The sequence below is a fragment of the Haliaeetus leucocephalus genome, unplaced genomic scaffold (assembly GCF_000737465.1).
Source record: "Haliaeetus leucocephalus isolate CR32 unplaced genomic scaffold, Haliaeetus_leucocephalus-4.0 Scaffold373, whole genome shotgun sequence".
Taxonomy (NCBI): Eukaryota; Metazoa; Chordata; class Aves; order Accipitriformes; family Accipitridae; genus Haliaeetus; species Haliaeetus leucocephalus.
In genome coordinates this window covers 3,794,588-3,810,375 of record NW_010972809.1, presented here as the reverse complement: position 1 = coordinate 3,810,375, position 15,788 = coordinate 3,794,588, and the positions used below count along the sequence as shown (strand labels likewise).

The 15,788-nt window shown below is 38.9% G+C and overlaps 1 protein-coding gene across 2 annotated transcripts in view; it reads right to left on the bottom strand.

Moving 5' to 3' along the window:
* The window catches only part of CAP2 (CAP, adenylate cyclase-associated protein, 2 (yeast)), a 55,345-nt gene extending 40,051 nt beyond the window's left edge, over positions 1–15,294 (bottom strand). Inside the window, exons 1-3 of one of the 2 annotated variants that reach the window (XM_010573190.1) lie at positions 15,210–15,294; positions 12,898–12,912; positions 11,397–11,509 (exon numbers count right to left, since the gene is read on the bottom strand). In XM_010573190.1, the coding sequence (XP_010571492.1) occupies positions 11,397–11,509; positions 12,898–12,912; positions 15,210–15,294 (213 nt within the window). Of the gene's footprint in view, positions 1–11,396; positions 11,510–12,897; positions 12,913–15,170 lie in introns of both variants that reach the window. The other variant, XM_010573189.1, reaches the window with a different exon arrangement.
* Positions 15,295–15,788: the final 494 nt, after the last annotated feature.

The following is a 15,788-nucleotide window of genomic DNA, read 5'->3' as shown; positions in this document are numbered from 1 at the left end:
CATGCCAACATTAACAGTGATAATTTGCAAATCTAAATATAGATCTATGTATATTTTGGATTTCTAAAATATACTTAATGACTTCATTCTGAAACAAAATAGTAAAGAGGACATGAGGGAAAAGAATTGGGATTTAGTGATCCAGAGTTCTAACTGTAGTTTCTGCAGAAATAATTTTGGGTCCTTTGGGTTTAGCAAAAGACACAATGACTGACAGCAAATGACAACTATAGATGGAGCTTCACTGTTACGAGCAAAGACCCCAGTCTGTCTCTAAAAGGGACAGTACTGCCAAAGGAGGAGAAACAGTTTGTCTTTCACATTCTGCTTTCAAGAGCCTCTTCAAAGTGAAGGGGTGAAGTGGCTGGTGGCTTGAAGGGAGAAGCAAGAAATGGAAAAAGAATGGAGTTTAGATTAGCCATAGAAACTATCCAGGCCAGCTGAAGAGACAGTATTTATTTTGTACAGCTAGTTGGCTGATAGAGATTTTTTTTAAACTGGGCCAAATGCTGAAGAGTCAGTGGCAGTTCTCCAAACAGAGCACTTTTTATACTGGAAAAGGAAAGAAATAAAAAACTGTCACCTTTCTCTTACTGGTCCATGCAGAAAACAGGGTTGAAATTCTAGTCAAAATTGAAGTCAATGGGAGATTTGCCATTGATTTTGATGGAGCCAGACACCACCCCAGATATTTTCTTTTCTATTTTCAGACAGATGCATTTGACTACCACCAATCAGCTGTCCTCTTTTAGTGGTGGGTTTTTTTAGTGGGGGTTTTTTAGTGTTTTTCAGCCTCCGTGGCTATGTCTATATTAGGGAATTTTTGCTAAAATTTCTCAGCATTGCTACTGCCTGTCCAGTACCGATCTAAAGTTATATCAGTGCTGGGCTCCCTAGCTGTTTATATCTGCCAGTGTATTAAACACTGTGTCATGTAACTGTGCACAGTGCTAGCCAATATTGCTTATTTGTTGTTTCAGAGTAGCATCTGTATCTAGGTTCATTAAGTTTACCTTTTAGTAAGCTTGACTGTGACTTAAACCACTCAGAGCTCTTAGCTCTGGTGGAGCTCAAACCATATTGGTCTTAAAGATCTTTAAGCACTAATGACATAAGATGGATAGAATTGTTTGGGGTAAATCCTTGCTGCCATTTTATTTCTCGGTATGATACATGAACTATACAGATGTACTGGAGTAAAGGGGTATTAAAGCCACAACAGTTGCTTTTACATTAATGACAAAATTATTGCCGTGGATAAAGAATATACAGGCTCTGCATCTTTTGCACCAAGAAAATTTGCTCCAGTGTTCCAGAATTTCCTCTAAGCTCTCCTAGTTTTGAGTAGCATGAATTGTTCTGATTGATCTCAAGGGATTGTTAACTTTAAAACCTAATGAACACTATTTAAATGTCAGCTTTGTTAAATAATTAATTATTAATCTTGGTAGCAGAAGCAGTCAGTTATTTTGTTCGTCTGTCACTTTTTCAAACAGATATAAATATTTGGCTGCAGGGCCATTGCCACTGATTACTGCCAAGTGAAGCAGTAGGAGATCATATTCTCCCAAAACCTCTCTAATAACCTCTACCCACCAGAGAAGAAGAGCAAGCTCAGACCAAAGCTCTTGACTAGCTGATGCTCTCCTAAAGCTCAGGCTGCTTTTGTGTCTTCCAGATTCACAAATTCTTCATGAATCTCTTTTACAACAGCCAAAAATCTGCAACTCACTTGACTTCTGTTCATTTCAACTTTTACTTGGAATTTCCAAAAACAGATGTAGTGTATTGATAGTTAGAGATTCCCAAAGATTCAGCATAGAAAATGCCAAGAATTGTGTGCAAAAATAAATAGTCCATACATTACTGAAGATGTGGTCTATTTACAGATTAAAGGTTTTTTTTGTTTTCAATACCTTTCTTTTCCGAACAGTTTTGAAAATGTTCAGGAATTCAAGTTTGCCATTTACATTGCAGACTGCTGACTTCTGCAGAGTCAGTCACCTGCTGGAGATTTCAAAGCCGTCTCATTGCACAGCATACAGTCATGGATCTACATTTAAAGGCCTCCACATCAGTAGAAGTAAAAGATGCTATTGGCACATTGCAACACCCGATATTCCAGTCCCTGGTGCTTATCTATAGACTGGACATCCCCAAAATTGACTGTCAGCTGAGCGGAATTTGTGCTGTCATGTTCTGCCTTTATGATATGTAATTAGTGATAATCATAGACACAAACAGCTGATAAAACCAGCCAAACATTTTAAGAACAAATATAAAAATATAATGAGAACAAATGGCTCCTCTACAGTGCAGAGGGTACATCACTAAAATCTATACTAGGCCACCGCTGTTGGTTGGAGCTTCTAATAACCAAAGACTGCCATAGTCATAGTATATTTTATGAGCTGTAGAGTATGAGTAACAGCAAATAGTGATCATAGGTTGGTTTTGACCTGCCTCCAATTTGTCCCCAGGACTCCTGAGGTGAAAGGCTAACACTGTAAAAGAATGACAACTCAGAAAAGTATGCAGTTTTCCAGGGGGGATTAATTTAACTAATGACATTACCGGAATATCCGTTGTATCACGTGCCAAAGGTTAGGCCATAACAAAGTTGTAATTTTTTTTGAATCAGCATTAGGGAGAGTAGATAGAAACCACCCCAACCTGCACAGGCATTTATGGAAGTTAGCCACAATCTTCCTGAGAGCTCTTGTAGCTCTTCATCCTGACTAGCCTGCAAAAGTGAGCAGGTTTCTCAAAGAGGGATGGGAAAGGAAAACCAGTCCACTTCAGGATTTCATTAAGGAACAGAAACTGTGGTACATTAAAGTTTCACAGACTTCCAAAGCTTCTAGCTTCTACTATTTCTTGGAGCTACATTGTGTATCTCTGAAAGCGTGCATTAGTTCCTTAAATAAATAGGAACCACATACAATGTACTGAATAGATGAAGTCCAAACTTTGGCGATTGTCAAGATTAACCATTTTTTAAATTCAGGTTCCTTTTTTTCCCCATGGACGTCTGAGTTCAGAATTCTTTGGAGGGTGCAGTTGCCTGTGTCGAGGAATTATTTGTGGAGACATCTAATTTCCCTGAGGAGAGGCAAACCTACATTTCCTACATGGAACAGACGCTGTAAACCAGCAGATCAGACAACCACAGAGATCTCAGGGACCTGCAGATCTCATTGTCATTTGTACAAACACGCTTTTGCCTGCACTGGCTGCAGGCACTCCAGTTATTTCTCTGATGGGCTGTTTTTCCCCTGAGGTCTGCTGCTAAGCAGTCCCACTCTCTATCCCCAGCTATTCTCTCAGAAGCCCTTCTCAGTGAAGGTCCAAATCCATGCTGAGGAGATTTCAGAAAAAGTTTTACGATTTCACAGGTTTAGGATGTCATTCACGTGTCCCTGATTTAACAAACACAAGTTCTAGGAACTTCAGATGCTTATCTCTGAAGGTTAAAATTAAAGGTGTAAATTAAAAAGGTTACAGCACTTGTTGAGGTATCAATTCATAAATATTCTTTTGGCAGTGCTCACTGGGCACCCTACTGAGGAGCTGATTGCTTCACTTTCTGTGTCTGACAAATACCAAATTCCCTGATAAAAAGACTGGAGAACCTTCAATTTCTAAGAAATTGCACTGTCTTTAGAAAGAGAGCTTAGATAAATAGGTTCTTCTATTGAAATGGCTTTGTGTGTGTTCTGTCTCTCACACACTTCAGGACAACTGGTGACATTGCCCACCTCATTCTGCAAGTAGTCCCCCTGAGCTCCCTGAAAGCAACTCAAATGCTAAAAGTGCCAGAATCTGTCTCCTTGTGACTTCACTTCCACTTTTATCACCCTGGAAGAATCCCAGACCCTGAGCAAAATGTGTTACCACGGAAGGAAGTTCAAAGCTTAAAGCTGACACATCTATAATGGTATTTAAGGTTTCTTCCCACCTGAACCATGCTTTCCTTTTCAGATATGCTAAATACCAAAAGCCTACATTTACTTGGAGAGGGGGCCTCAGCCTCTCTGAAAGGCAAGGTATTTATCTACATGCACAGTGATGTGACTGAAAAGCAGATCTGATCTAAGGTGGCCTCAAAGATCTACTTCAAGACCCTAAACCAATCTTTTTATTATAGCTCTGGGATTTAGAATAAAACATACAATTAAACTTATGAAACAAAATAGCAAAAATTAAACTGCTTTGCAGTTCAGATTAATTATGGAAATATATAGTTCAATTTATGGCTGTCAGTAGACTAACAGGAGTTAGCAGTGACAGTGACATGGTTTAATCTATCCTAATGTACTCTTCAATGTTCAGAAATCTGGCCATACCAATCATGCAGTTCATACTGGATAAAAAGAGGCCATACACGTGTGTGGCCACATTCTACCCTCATCACTCCTGACAGCACTCCCAGCTTATTTAAAACAACATTCAAACCGTGCACTGGTTTCCCTTGTGGCTTAATTCTCATTATTCACTGAACTCCTTTTTACTAGAAACTGACTGAAGAGCCAGATTCTGAGCTCATTGTTTGGTTTTTTGCTGACTACAATGAACAGCCTTCTCAGTTTCCAAGCCCAGCATTTCTATACACTCAAAACAGTTGCAACCACCAACTAGCAAAATAAAAGCAGATCAGGGATGGGGAAGCAGGATGAGTGAAAAGAGTGTGCACGTGCTTTTCAGAAAGAATGAGACTGAAAATTAATAAAAGACTTGCTTATAGCCTGTAGCAACAAATGACATCAATCAAGCATGGGAGATGTGAGTCCCAAACCAGAAAAAAATGTAAAAAAAAAAAAAAAAAATTAAAAAAATTCATGGTTGTATATTTCTCAGCTTGAAATAAATGGGCTTAAATAATGTTACTACTCCAACTTGAAAAATCATAATTCTTCACAAGAGAAATAAGAACCATGAGCACTGATGCCAGTAAAGAGAGCTTTCGGTCACAAGAGGTTCATGCCAATGACAAAAGCAGGGATACTGTCTCTCTGGTCCTCTGTCTTGGTTTTCCTGATGGATCAAGTTAGTTTAATTTGCCCATGGTTCACTGGAAATTACTGTTGTGAGAACCACAGATCTCACTGTTCTGAGGTTGAGTGCCTGAGATGACTGCCACCTATGCCCGCCCAATCCTGGGCTGCTTTGAATCAGAGAGAAAAGTAAAAGTCTGATTACCTTATCAAGGCTTCCTCATGGACCTTGGATCTGTGCCAACTCCATGTCTCCAATCCTCCCTAATAAGTTTCTCCCTACTTTACACTGGCAAGTGTCCTGCACCATGACTTTGCAACAGGCTTATCGAGACACTCTCACACTGTATTTGTAGCTGTGAGTGCAGCTGGTCCACACACTAATGCTACCCGTCATTTAGCTAGCTAATTTAGCCATGTAATTTTATCATCTTATGATTTTTGGTTAAGCTGACGCAGTGGTTTTCAACCTGTGGAATACTTATGCCTCTAGGGCTGTACACCACTTCTGGAAAACCACCAAGAAAAACAAGTTTCCTGTCAGTAGACTCAAATTTGCTCTTACAGGGCTTCAATGAAAAATTTTTAGAGGATAGCAAAATTAACATGAGCTAGAGCATATGATCAGTTCTGATTTAGACTTCAAATGGCTGAAAATATAATGTATGCCTTGATTAATTGCTCCAATCATTAATTAAATTAATTGGTAAACCAGACCTTAAATCTAGTCTGAACACTGATACTCAGTTCAGGATATTATCCTGAATTTATCTGGTTGATTAAAGAGCCCTTCATGATCAGAATTTTTTTCATATAAGCAAGTTATCTTTTAACACTTTCTTGGGCAAACATGATGGAATTTTCTTTGGTTTCCCATTGCACATAAGGTTTCCCACTGAAATCATTCTACCTTTTTCCTGGCATCCTTTGCAGATAAGAAAATCCTATTGTACTGGGTAACCACATACAGATATAATCCCTGCTTTTAGGGGCCAACAGTTTTAGACCCTTAGCCCAAAAATGGTCCCTGATCAACTGCACAACTTCTTTGAAATCAACATAGCTACTCAGGGGTTTATTCAGAAATTACTCCATATGCAAAGGACCCCCATGAAAACAGGTTATGAAGAACTGTTGACAGCCTTGACTGTCTGTGTTTCTGATTTCTTATGTTTCTGACTGTGGGAATGCCATATGGAATGTTCTCATATATTCCCACCACCACCCCCCCCCCCCAAATTTACAGGTGCATGTTTCTCATGCCTGCAATACACAACTAAATGCCCAGTATTGGCCACCATGGCATGTATTTTTCAATAGAGTCTATTTGACATTTGTCTCTTCCTTGCCTTTTTAAATAAGAAGAAAAGCAAGTGGTATTTACTGCAATGTCAGTCAAGAAACTAACAGCCTGATCCAGCTCCCATCAAAATTAATGGAAAAACTCCCATTCTTTCAGGGGGTGTTGGTCTAGACTCGCAATGGACAGGTTCTTCATGCTCAGGAGCCATCTTTATTCCCAACCAAGTGTCTTACAGTCAGACAGGTACAACCACGTCTGCACACCACTGCACCTGACCCAATAAATCCTGCTGGTTTTGAAAGGCAGATCCAATCCTTAGGCCACAAGTGAAGTCATCCTTTGGAACACAGCAATCAAAAGTTGTAAAGCTCCTAAAAATGATACTTTTTCTGGATTAGCTTCTTGGCTACATTGTGTATATTCCATTTCCATCTTGTCATATTAAAGCAAACATTCTTTATTGCTTATGTTATGAAGTATCTTGTAGTACACATATAGGGTGAGAAATATAGCTTAATTAGCATTATAAAATCAACTTTAATAATGACAGATTTCCAAGGTTGCTTTTTTGGTTGATGATTATTTGTTTTTTTTCACTTTTGGTGGATAGCAGTACTGTTTTCTACACTTAGTCTCCTTCTTTCAGCTGAGTGCATTTTGTATGCTATAAAAAATGTTTCTCTTTTTATTCTTTTTTATGTACTCTGTTTTTCCCAGTCCTGTGGTAGCTACTTGGTTTGCTGTTTATTTCATGTAGCAGAAAATACCTACCACAGAAAGGCAGCCTGACAACAAGCTTCTCTTTGGGCATGTTGACATCATCCTCCTCTCTGAGCTCTAATTCAACTTTCAACACAATGCCTAAAACTGCACAGCCTCTGGGCACAAAAGATGAACACGAGAGTACACTTGTGCATTCTGTTGCCCTGTAAGCAAATTGCCTTGTTAATGAGGAATCAGTCAAATAATGGGTTTGATAGTCTGTGTTTAGATTAGGTAAGATAAAGTGCAAAAGTGGTTTTTGGTTTATCACAGACAGCAGCACATCCTGTTCAAAGTTCAGGACTACAAAAGCCATTGACTAATTCTTCAACATCTGTCACAAGAAAAGGCAAGATACAGCTATTTCATGTGTAATAGCTACTCTTTGGAAAAAATGAGGAAGGTAGGATTTTTTAACTTCACCGATAGGCCAAACTGGAGCTGCACTTTGCAAAGTGCATATCTACTTCATAAAAGATAACTCCTGCTTTCAGTTGTCTGTCTGTATTTACAGGCACTATGCCTGGAAGGAGGAGAGGAGAATGCCATTGCTTTCATGTAAGATAAGGAAAAGAAACTCTGTGGGTATGTGCATGCAAACAACATTTGTGGGGTGAACATTGCTCCCTCTGCTCATGATGATGATAACAAATCAGTGCATGCACACAGAGAACCCCTGCAGATTGGATAATGTGCTGTGAATTGCTGCTTTGTGCCATCTTGTTCAAGTAGCCATACATGTAATGTATTTAAACTTTCTCCCAATAAGTAGCAAGCTAACCAACAGCCTTTTTGTTTCTGAATGCTCCACACCCACAATGTAGTTGGTTGTCTGTCTCAGCTCTGCATTTCAGCAGCTGGAAGTTGATGGAAGAGAGGAGGGAAAAGGCATCCATATTTCTATAGTTTTCTTTTCCAAGCTAAATAGCTTGGATGAGAGAAGAGGGAACATAACTGAATCACTCAGACAATCTGTTCTTTCAACTGGTGGGGTTGGGAGTTTAAAAGATTTTTACAAATAAACAATTAAAAAAAAGGCAAGTATTAGTTTGACAGGAAGGCTGTAATTCTGCTCTGCTCTGTACCACATAAAATACTAAAATATGGAAATTTTAAGTTATCTGTCCTCTTGTAGAACATTCTCTTCTTATCACTGTGTCTCATCTGGTACATTACTCAAACTCAAGCCAAAGTATTCCACCACTTGAGGTATCACATAAACAAAAACAATGTGAAGAAGCTCATAATAAACACATCACAAAAAACAGCTTCTTGGCCTTCTAAAATCTTGCTTTGCTTTGCTTTGACAGGGCGAAGAGCACATCAAACCTGCTTGGCCAGCTGCCTCACTGGGACACAATCTGAAGGTAGACTGTGTCTTCCACAGGCAGGTCTTTGTCATCCTCAGCACATTTTCTGTAGCAGTGGATGCATCTGGGCAAAGTGATGGGACTCATGTCTCTGTGATCCAGCAATCAGCCAGTGCTATCCTATTGGCTGTGCATAAGAGAACTGCCTACGCTGTAGACCCACAGCCTATTTTATACTGCTTTTGAATTTCCCTCATTCTGACAGAAGAATGGTTCCGTGTTGACCCATAGTGAGTCAGCTTCAGGGCTGTTATAACCTGTAATAGTTGGTGACAGCCTCCAAGATGCTGGTATGTCAGGCCAAAGACAGCTGGTTGGCAGCAGTCCTGGCCATACTCACTCTTTCACTGACTTCACATGCTCTATAGTTATGACATGGACAGCGGAAAGTGGTTTCATAAAATGGGTGCCTGTAGGGAACTTTGTATATCTTAGAAATATCCATATGATCACCAGATTTTTATTCCACAGTGACAGGACAGGAAAAGGATCTCATCTTAGCTGTTTAGGATAATTTGTTTTAAATAGACGAAGTAAAAACTCTAGCCATTCTCTCTGTCTTTTAAGAAGTGGTTAGCTTCTTTAATGCAGTTGACCTCAGAGATTCACCACTGCATGTACTGTAATTTGAATGAGAAATACACTGCTCTCAAGATTGAGTCTAAGCAGAACGCTTCTTTGATAAACTAATCTTTGTAAAATCTACCATGCTGCTGTGTTTAACAGAGCCAGGAACTAGCTATTAGTTCTCTTTATTATTTTGTTCTCTTTCAATAGACTAATATTAGAGTACAGCATGCTGAAAAAAAAAGGAATGGGGCTCCCTAACAGATATTAGTTATGGCTGTATTCTTCCTTTCGCCAGAAACACAAACCACAGAATCCTTACAGCAATCAGCATGAAACACATCATCTTAAGTGCCTCATTTCTTTAGCATAATATGAAGTCTCTCTTTCTCTCATATTACCATTCTGGTCAGTCAGGTATGTGAGGTTTTTCTAGGCAACAGGTGTTTTTTGAAATAAAATACAACCTTCCCTTCAGCTCATTATGTGCAAGAGACAGCAGCTGCAAGTATAATGCTGAGGACACATGGTCTATAAGACACCCAGAAGAAAAATACTCCTTGTTCCACTTGTTAAGGTAAAGCACAGATGTTGCTTCAGTGATAAGCATGAGCATAAGGCAACCACCGTCTGCTTCATGTTGTAAATTCAGAATCTAAAATTTCAGAATATTTAGTAGCCTGCAATCAGAATCAGTGGTTTCTTTATGTAAGGGAAAGTTGTTTATGTCTAATCTCATAGTCCTAAAAAATACTCCTTATCACAGTTTGCATTACACTATCATCAACAATATGCTAGCAACTGTCCAAAGACTTGGCAGATAAATTATTAATAATATTTTATATGGACTCAATTATGAGTATCAAATAGTGATAAATGCATAAATTAATACACTTACTGATTTAAACATTTACAGATAGTGTATATTAAAAAGTTTTCAGTCATTTAGAATGTTAAATGCCATTTTTTCCCCTGCTTAGTGTTGGTACTAAGGCTATTTCTCTATCACTCAGATCTAGACTGTTGAGAAATCAACTGCAAAATGGTGGTGTCTAATGAATGTAATGACCAAAGCTAGAACCAATCCTTTCCAGGGAGCAATTCTCTGCTCAGTTAGGTAGATAATTCCCACCCCACCTCCCAGCTTATTAATTTTTACCTAATTTATTTTAAGAACAAAGTACATATATTGTAGCTTATAGTAGAACTATTAAGGTGAAAAAGCTTTTTCAAATAAAAAGGAAGTGCAGCACTTCCTTAGAAACACAAAGGTCCTCTATAATTGCCTGATCTCCTTACTCCCTCCAGTTTTCTAGGCCTAACTAGGTCAGAAACTCTATCCTGCCAAGAAGAACATATAACACCACAGAGAAAACACAGTTCACAAAATAATCCCAGAGCTCTTACTGGGGAGTAGGCTGTTACTTTGGTTGTCTTGCAAAATATTTATGCTGGCCTTGCAGCATAAGTCTCAGTAGCTTGTAGGACTGCATGTTTTTCTGGCTACAATGTTTGTTATGTAGAGCAGCAGCTGCAATGAATTGGGAAATGTACACATGGAGAAAGGCTGGATGGCATGGATCTATTAGAAAAAGTCAAAAGCTTCACACTCCTTCAGATCCAGCTTAAACTGACCCTGGCTCTTTTGTGTGTGGGTTTTTTTGCAAAATCTATATTGCTAAGATGTTGGTAAGATAAGTCCATCCTTTGTCATTCTGTCACCACCAGTTTTAGAGAAGACAGACTTAAAAAATAAAATGAAACAAACAAGCTCTGATCACAAGATATTATAAGGTTACAAAGTAATTTAATCATGAAAATGATAGCATGGTAGTACTTCCTTGCTGTGACATATGTGTTAAAAAAGGGTCATTTAAATGCCTGACAAACTAATTTTTTTTGTTTCCTATGTTGTTCCAAATGGAAGAGTAACAAAAACAAGCAATCAAAAGAACAAAATTTCTACATTAATTGGAATGATGATACATGTGCATAGAAGACAACCACAAGAAGTTATCACTGCTCAGACCCACCTATTGGTTGCTCCTCATTTGTTGACTCATGTTCTTAATTGTGTTCCTGCCCTGCAAAAGGCTTAGCAGCCAACAGGACAATTCAAATTGCTTGTGACTGAGAATATTTATGTATCTTGCATACTATGGCCTTCAACCTTTGCTGCTATAGAAGGGGAGCACTCTCTTCTTACGAATCCATACAGCTTTTTGCCCTTCCTGAACCAACTGTCCTCAGTGTGTTATATCAGGTTATTACTACTACAAGAACTAATAATTCAGAGTACTGCTATTAAGATTCTCCTCTGCTCAGCAATCAAGGATGATCACACAGATTCCAAGACTTGTACGCTTATATTATGGAGAGAAAATTTGAGTAAATACTCACATGTGTCTTCACGTCACCTTCAAGAATCTTGCTGTACCTGAGAAACTCAGCAACACTTCCATTCAGCAGCCTATCAAAGGCTTCAACATATGGTGCTATGCCTATAGAAGAAGACCATTCCATTATAATGGGTTCATAAAGTACATAATGCATAGGACATTCCTTTGTAGCAGATGGAGGAGAAATACCAAAACAGGGGAAATCACTGTAACTTAATTTCTGCCATAGTTATTGATTTGTGAAATCAGTGAAAAAGGATGTATAATGATTTTTTCCTAGCTAGAAAGAAAAAAACCCCTCCTCTTGGTAGAACTTGGCTAGGAACACGAAGAGAATTTACTCTGTATAATGTAATGGGAAGCCTCTTTTGTCTTAAAATAACAGTTGCTAAAATAAACATTTCTCAGCCCTTCAAAGACCTAGTGGCCTGATAAGCATGACTGTCTTAACAAAATTCTACTGTTGTACATAAAACAAGTATTATCCCCTAAAAAGAATCTGCACAGTACTGAACAACTACTTTTATACCACCCACCCGTTCCTGAAGATCTTTGTATTGTTTGGTGACTTTTAGTAGCAAGCAATTCAATTTCCAGTAAGAAAGAGTCTTTAGAATGGGTTTACAGTGGATTTATGCAGTGAGATGTGGCTTTGTAATCTCCTTATTTTGTTGTCTGACCTTGCAAAACTGTCACTGGATAAAGAAAGCTCAAATGAGTCTTCTAGATGACACATCCCATTGACTATATATATGCTATACATTCTAACAAAGGAATAAAAATGCTATTTTCTGTATGGTATACAGATCAGTTTCCTGATAAAGTGGACAATCAGAAAATGCAGATGAGACTCAATTTCTTATGCACCTGGCATCTAAATGGCTTTATGTGATACCTTTTAAGACAGCAAAAGTAATCTTTCCTTGGATGCTTTCCAGCCCTCCCTTTACTCCCTGACATATCCTCATGTCTCATCTATGCCTCAGAACCTTTGCCAGGTCCAGAATGAGCGATGGATGTGTGAATTTATGGCATCCGTAGGATCTGAGAGACCAAGGTTAAAATTCTTCCCAGCCTCTATCCCTCATTAATGAAGCCTGAAGATTGCTCTGAAGAGGTACCAGGCTTTCCCCAGAGACTTTGCTTTAACCTTTTGGCACTATATGACAATTGTGTCCAAATTCATAATCTTGAAAGCCCTCTTTATTCCACAAGAGTCATCTGGCTCCTTGACAGAAAAAAAGAAAGGCTCTGGCAATTGGAATTTGCAATGGCCTGTGTGAAAAAAAAAAAAGTAGTTAGTCAGCTAGGCGGGATTTCAAGGCTCCTTTTGTTCTCTTGATGTCACTCACCTTTAATTCTGAGGAATTTCTGGGCTTTCTTCCATATTAAGTGTTTGTGTGTAAACCCTTCAAATGACCTAGTGTACAAAAGGTTTTAGTTGTGGAGATGCTTTCCAAAGCCCATTTATGTTCTTTGTCAAAATCTCTGTATGTCTCCAAGAGAATCATTGTAACCTTTTACTTTAGAGCAGAGTTTTAAATAGCAGTTTACCAAATGGCAATTGTCCTATGCAAAACTAGAAAGCAACTATGCTATTTTTTACTATTCAATACAGCTAACTCCCAGGAGCATTTACTAGAATTTGCTATGGGCCGTGCAGAGCAATTGAATGATTTGTTTGCAATCCTGCCATTGTAATGCCATTTAGGAAAACAGTAAAGGTGCAGTTCTCCCATCCTCATTATTTTGTTGTTTCTCAAAAAGTATTAATTGAAAAGTCAAGGTTATATTTTGTAATAATTCTAATTATGGAATGGTCTTTTAGGGGAGGGGGTCATGGTAGAAGAAGGCAATGTATCTTTATTTCCACTAGAGACTTAAAAAAGGTCACACTCTGGCTGAGTGTCAGTTTTGAAGGAGAAAAAGAAAAAGAGACCTGTTCTGTAAGACTGTCTACTCTGCAGTTGCTGTGGAGGTTATGTGAACCTCTGCAGAAGCACAGTAACACAGGCATACAGAGTGATGTTTGTGGCACTATATGTGTATCAGTTGCCCAAACTGAAGAACCTGTACAGTCTTTCCTACCTGCATCAGCAAAAGCTAATTCCTGAGTCCCTGTGCGAGACAGCTCCACCTGGAGATGTGGTGCAGGCTGGCAAGTGCCCTATGGTGCTGCTCATCTCAGCTTCTTACTGCTGTCTCCTAGTGGGTGTGTTTCATAATCTCACTCCAACAAGGTTTGTTAGTTCGTTTCTTCTAGGGAACTGCTTGGGTTTTAAGGCTCTGCTTCCCTGGGGGTTGAATCTTTTCACCTGACTGAGCTCTTAGGTTAGGCCAAGGATATAGCAATTTCAATGGAAGTACCTCACATGGTGAGTTCATCTCCTGTTCTGAAAGCAGCCCTGGTTCTGCAATACTGAGCTCTGGATTAATATAGAGATCCACCTAAACGGATTCATTATAGGATTGAAGCCTGTATTTTTTAAAAATGTAGATTTCCTAGTAGTGATTGATTGATTTGTCAGTTCGTACACGCATCGCGTTTCTCCATGACTTTGCTACGGTTTACTACCTGTCTAGGTTTTCTCTGGACCGTAAGCATTTTATGACTGAAGCTTACTGTGACTGGCTAATTCATCTGCTATGGAAGCCTGCTGCAAGATGCTCCCTTCCTGCCAGAGAAACACGCTGCTTTCAGTCAGCTGCTCCAAGCAGCTGCCAGTGTGTAGGCCCATGGCACACGTGACTGTGGGGAAGGTCCCTCGCATGTGTGGTTGGGTAAGGGCTGGCATACAGGGACGATAAAGCAGCTGACATACATACACTGACTTGCTTCTCTGTCAGTAAGAAAGCTGCCTGCAGCTTTCTGCTTGTTCTGCAGCTTCTGCACAGCAACTGAGTCCAGGCTGGGATGTGCTCTTCTCTGGAGAATGCAGGAAAGGGCCAAGGAATACAGAAGGCAAAGGACATGAAGCTAATAAGGGGATGTATGTTGGGGTTCTGGGTGAAAAAAACAAGCTCTGGGGAAAGGAAAGGGCATCTCTATTCAATCAACATTAGAACTGCCACATTTATATGGTTATTTACCCTGTAAATTTCAGGAACAACAAAAAAATTAAGGAGTGAAAAAGATGATTTGGTGATATGATGTCAATAAATGAAGATAGACTTTTCTGGTGTATTTTCCAATGTAGTGCTTTGCAGATCCACTTGAGAAGCAAGAGCTCAGGAGACACCAACATAAGGCCATGTATGTGTGGCAGCCCTTAGTGAGCAAATGCTTATAACAAACTCATATTTGATTAAGGATATTAAACAATTAAATGAAGCAGGTCCACTGCCACTCAGAGAGCTGGCAAATAAACTTAATATTTATATTGGTGACTTCTTCAGGAATATTTATGCTGTAAATTTTGGGGATGTCTAATGTCTTCTGCTAATTGGGCTCAAGCAGACATTTTCATCTGGTCAGTTACCTACAACAATATAAATACTAAAATGAAGAGAGTGATAAAGCTTGAAATATGAACAGTATACTTAAGAGACTAGTCAAATCTTGAATTTTCTAGGCTATATTAATTTAGAATTATGCGTATGACTAAGCTTGTCACATGATGTTTCTAAATTCATTTTTTATTCATTTTTTAAAATACTTTCTTTTGATACAGAATTCATAAGGGGTGGGACTGCACTCCCTCTTAGAAGAGAAACACATGTGCTACTTGCAATTTTTTAATAACAGAGAGATGGTACTTCAAAAAAATAGACTTACTTCCATTGACTCCATTGATGGCATCACACTCCATTCCACCAGATCTGTGTGAATCTGAAAATAATGATTCAAGTCGAGTCACTGCTTTCTCCAGTCTCTCCATCAAACCATGAGTCTCTGCCATTCTGAAAAAATCATTAAGGATAGAAACAGTGTTAGACCCCTCTGAGTAAAGCCTATGCTTTACTTCATGTTACAGTTCTGTTCATCTTGTGGCTTTATCTTTTATCAGCTTTTATGGTAAAACTCGTATTTTTTAAGTACTGTCTTTCAGGCATATAAGCAGTTGCAGTGAAGCAGCTGACATATGGTAACTTGCTGCTTTGTCAACAGGGAATATGGTCCATACTCAGGCCTGGCTTTTCATTGTAAACAGCAGATTCAAACCACTGCTAGCGTAGCTTTGGACAGTCTATATGTGGACAATTTATGACAAATATATGTGTATGCTCCTAATCAGATATTGAGGTGACTGAAATAATTATAAATGTCATTGGTAAAAACTTAGGCCTACAATGATTTGCATCAGCCATTTACAGAGGCAAAAATACAGACCCAATTAATACTTGACCGAAAGCCAGACTTTAAATGTATATCTCCTGATTTTTGAAAAGGTAC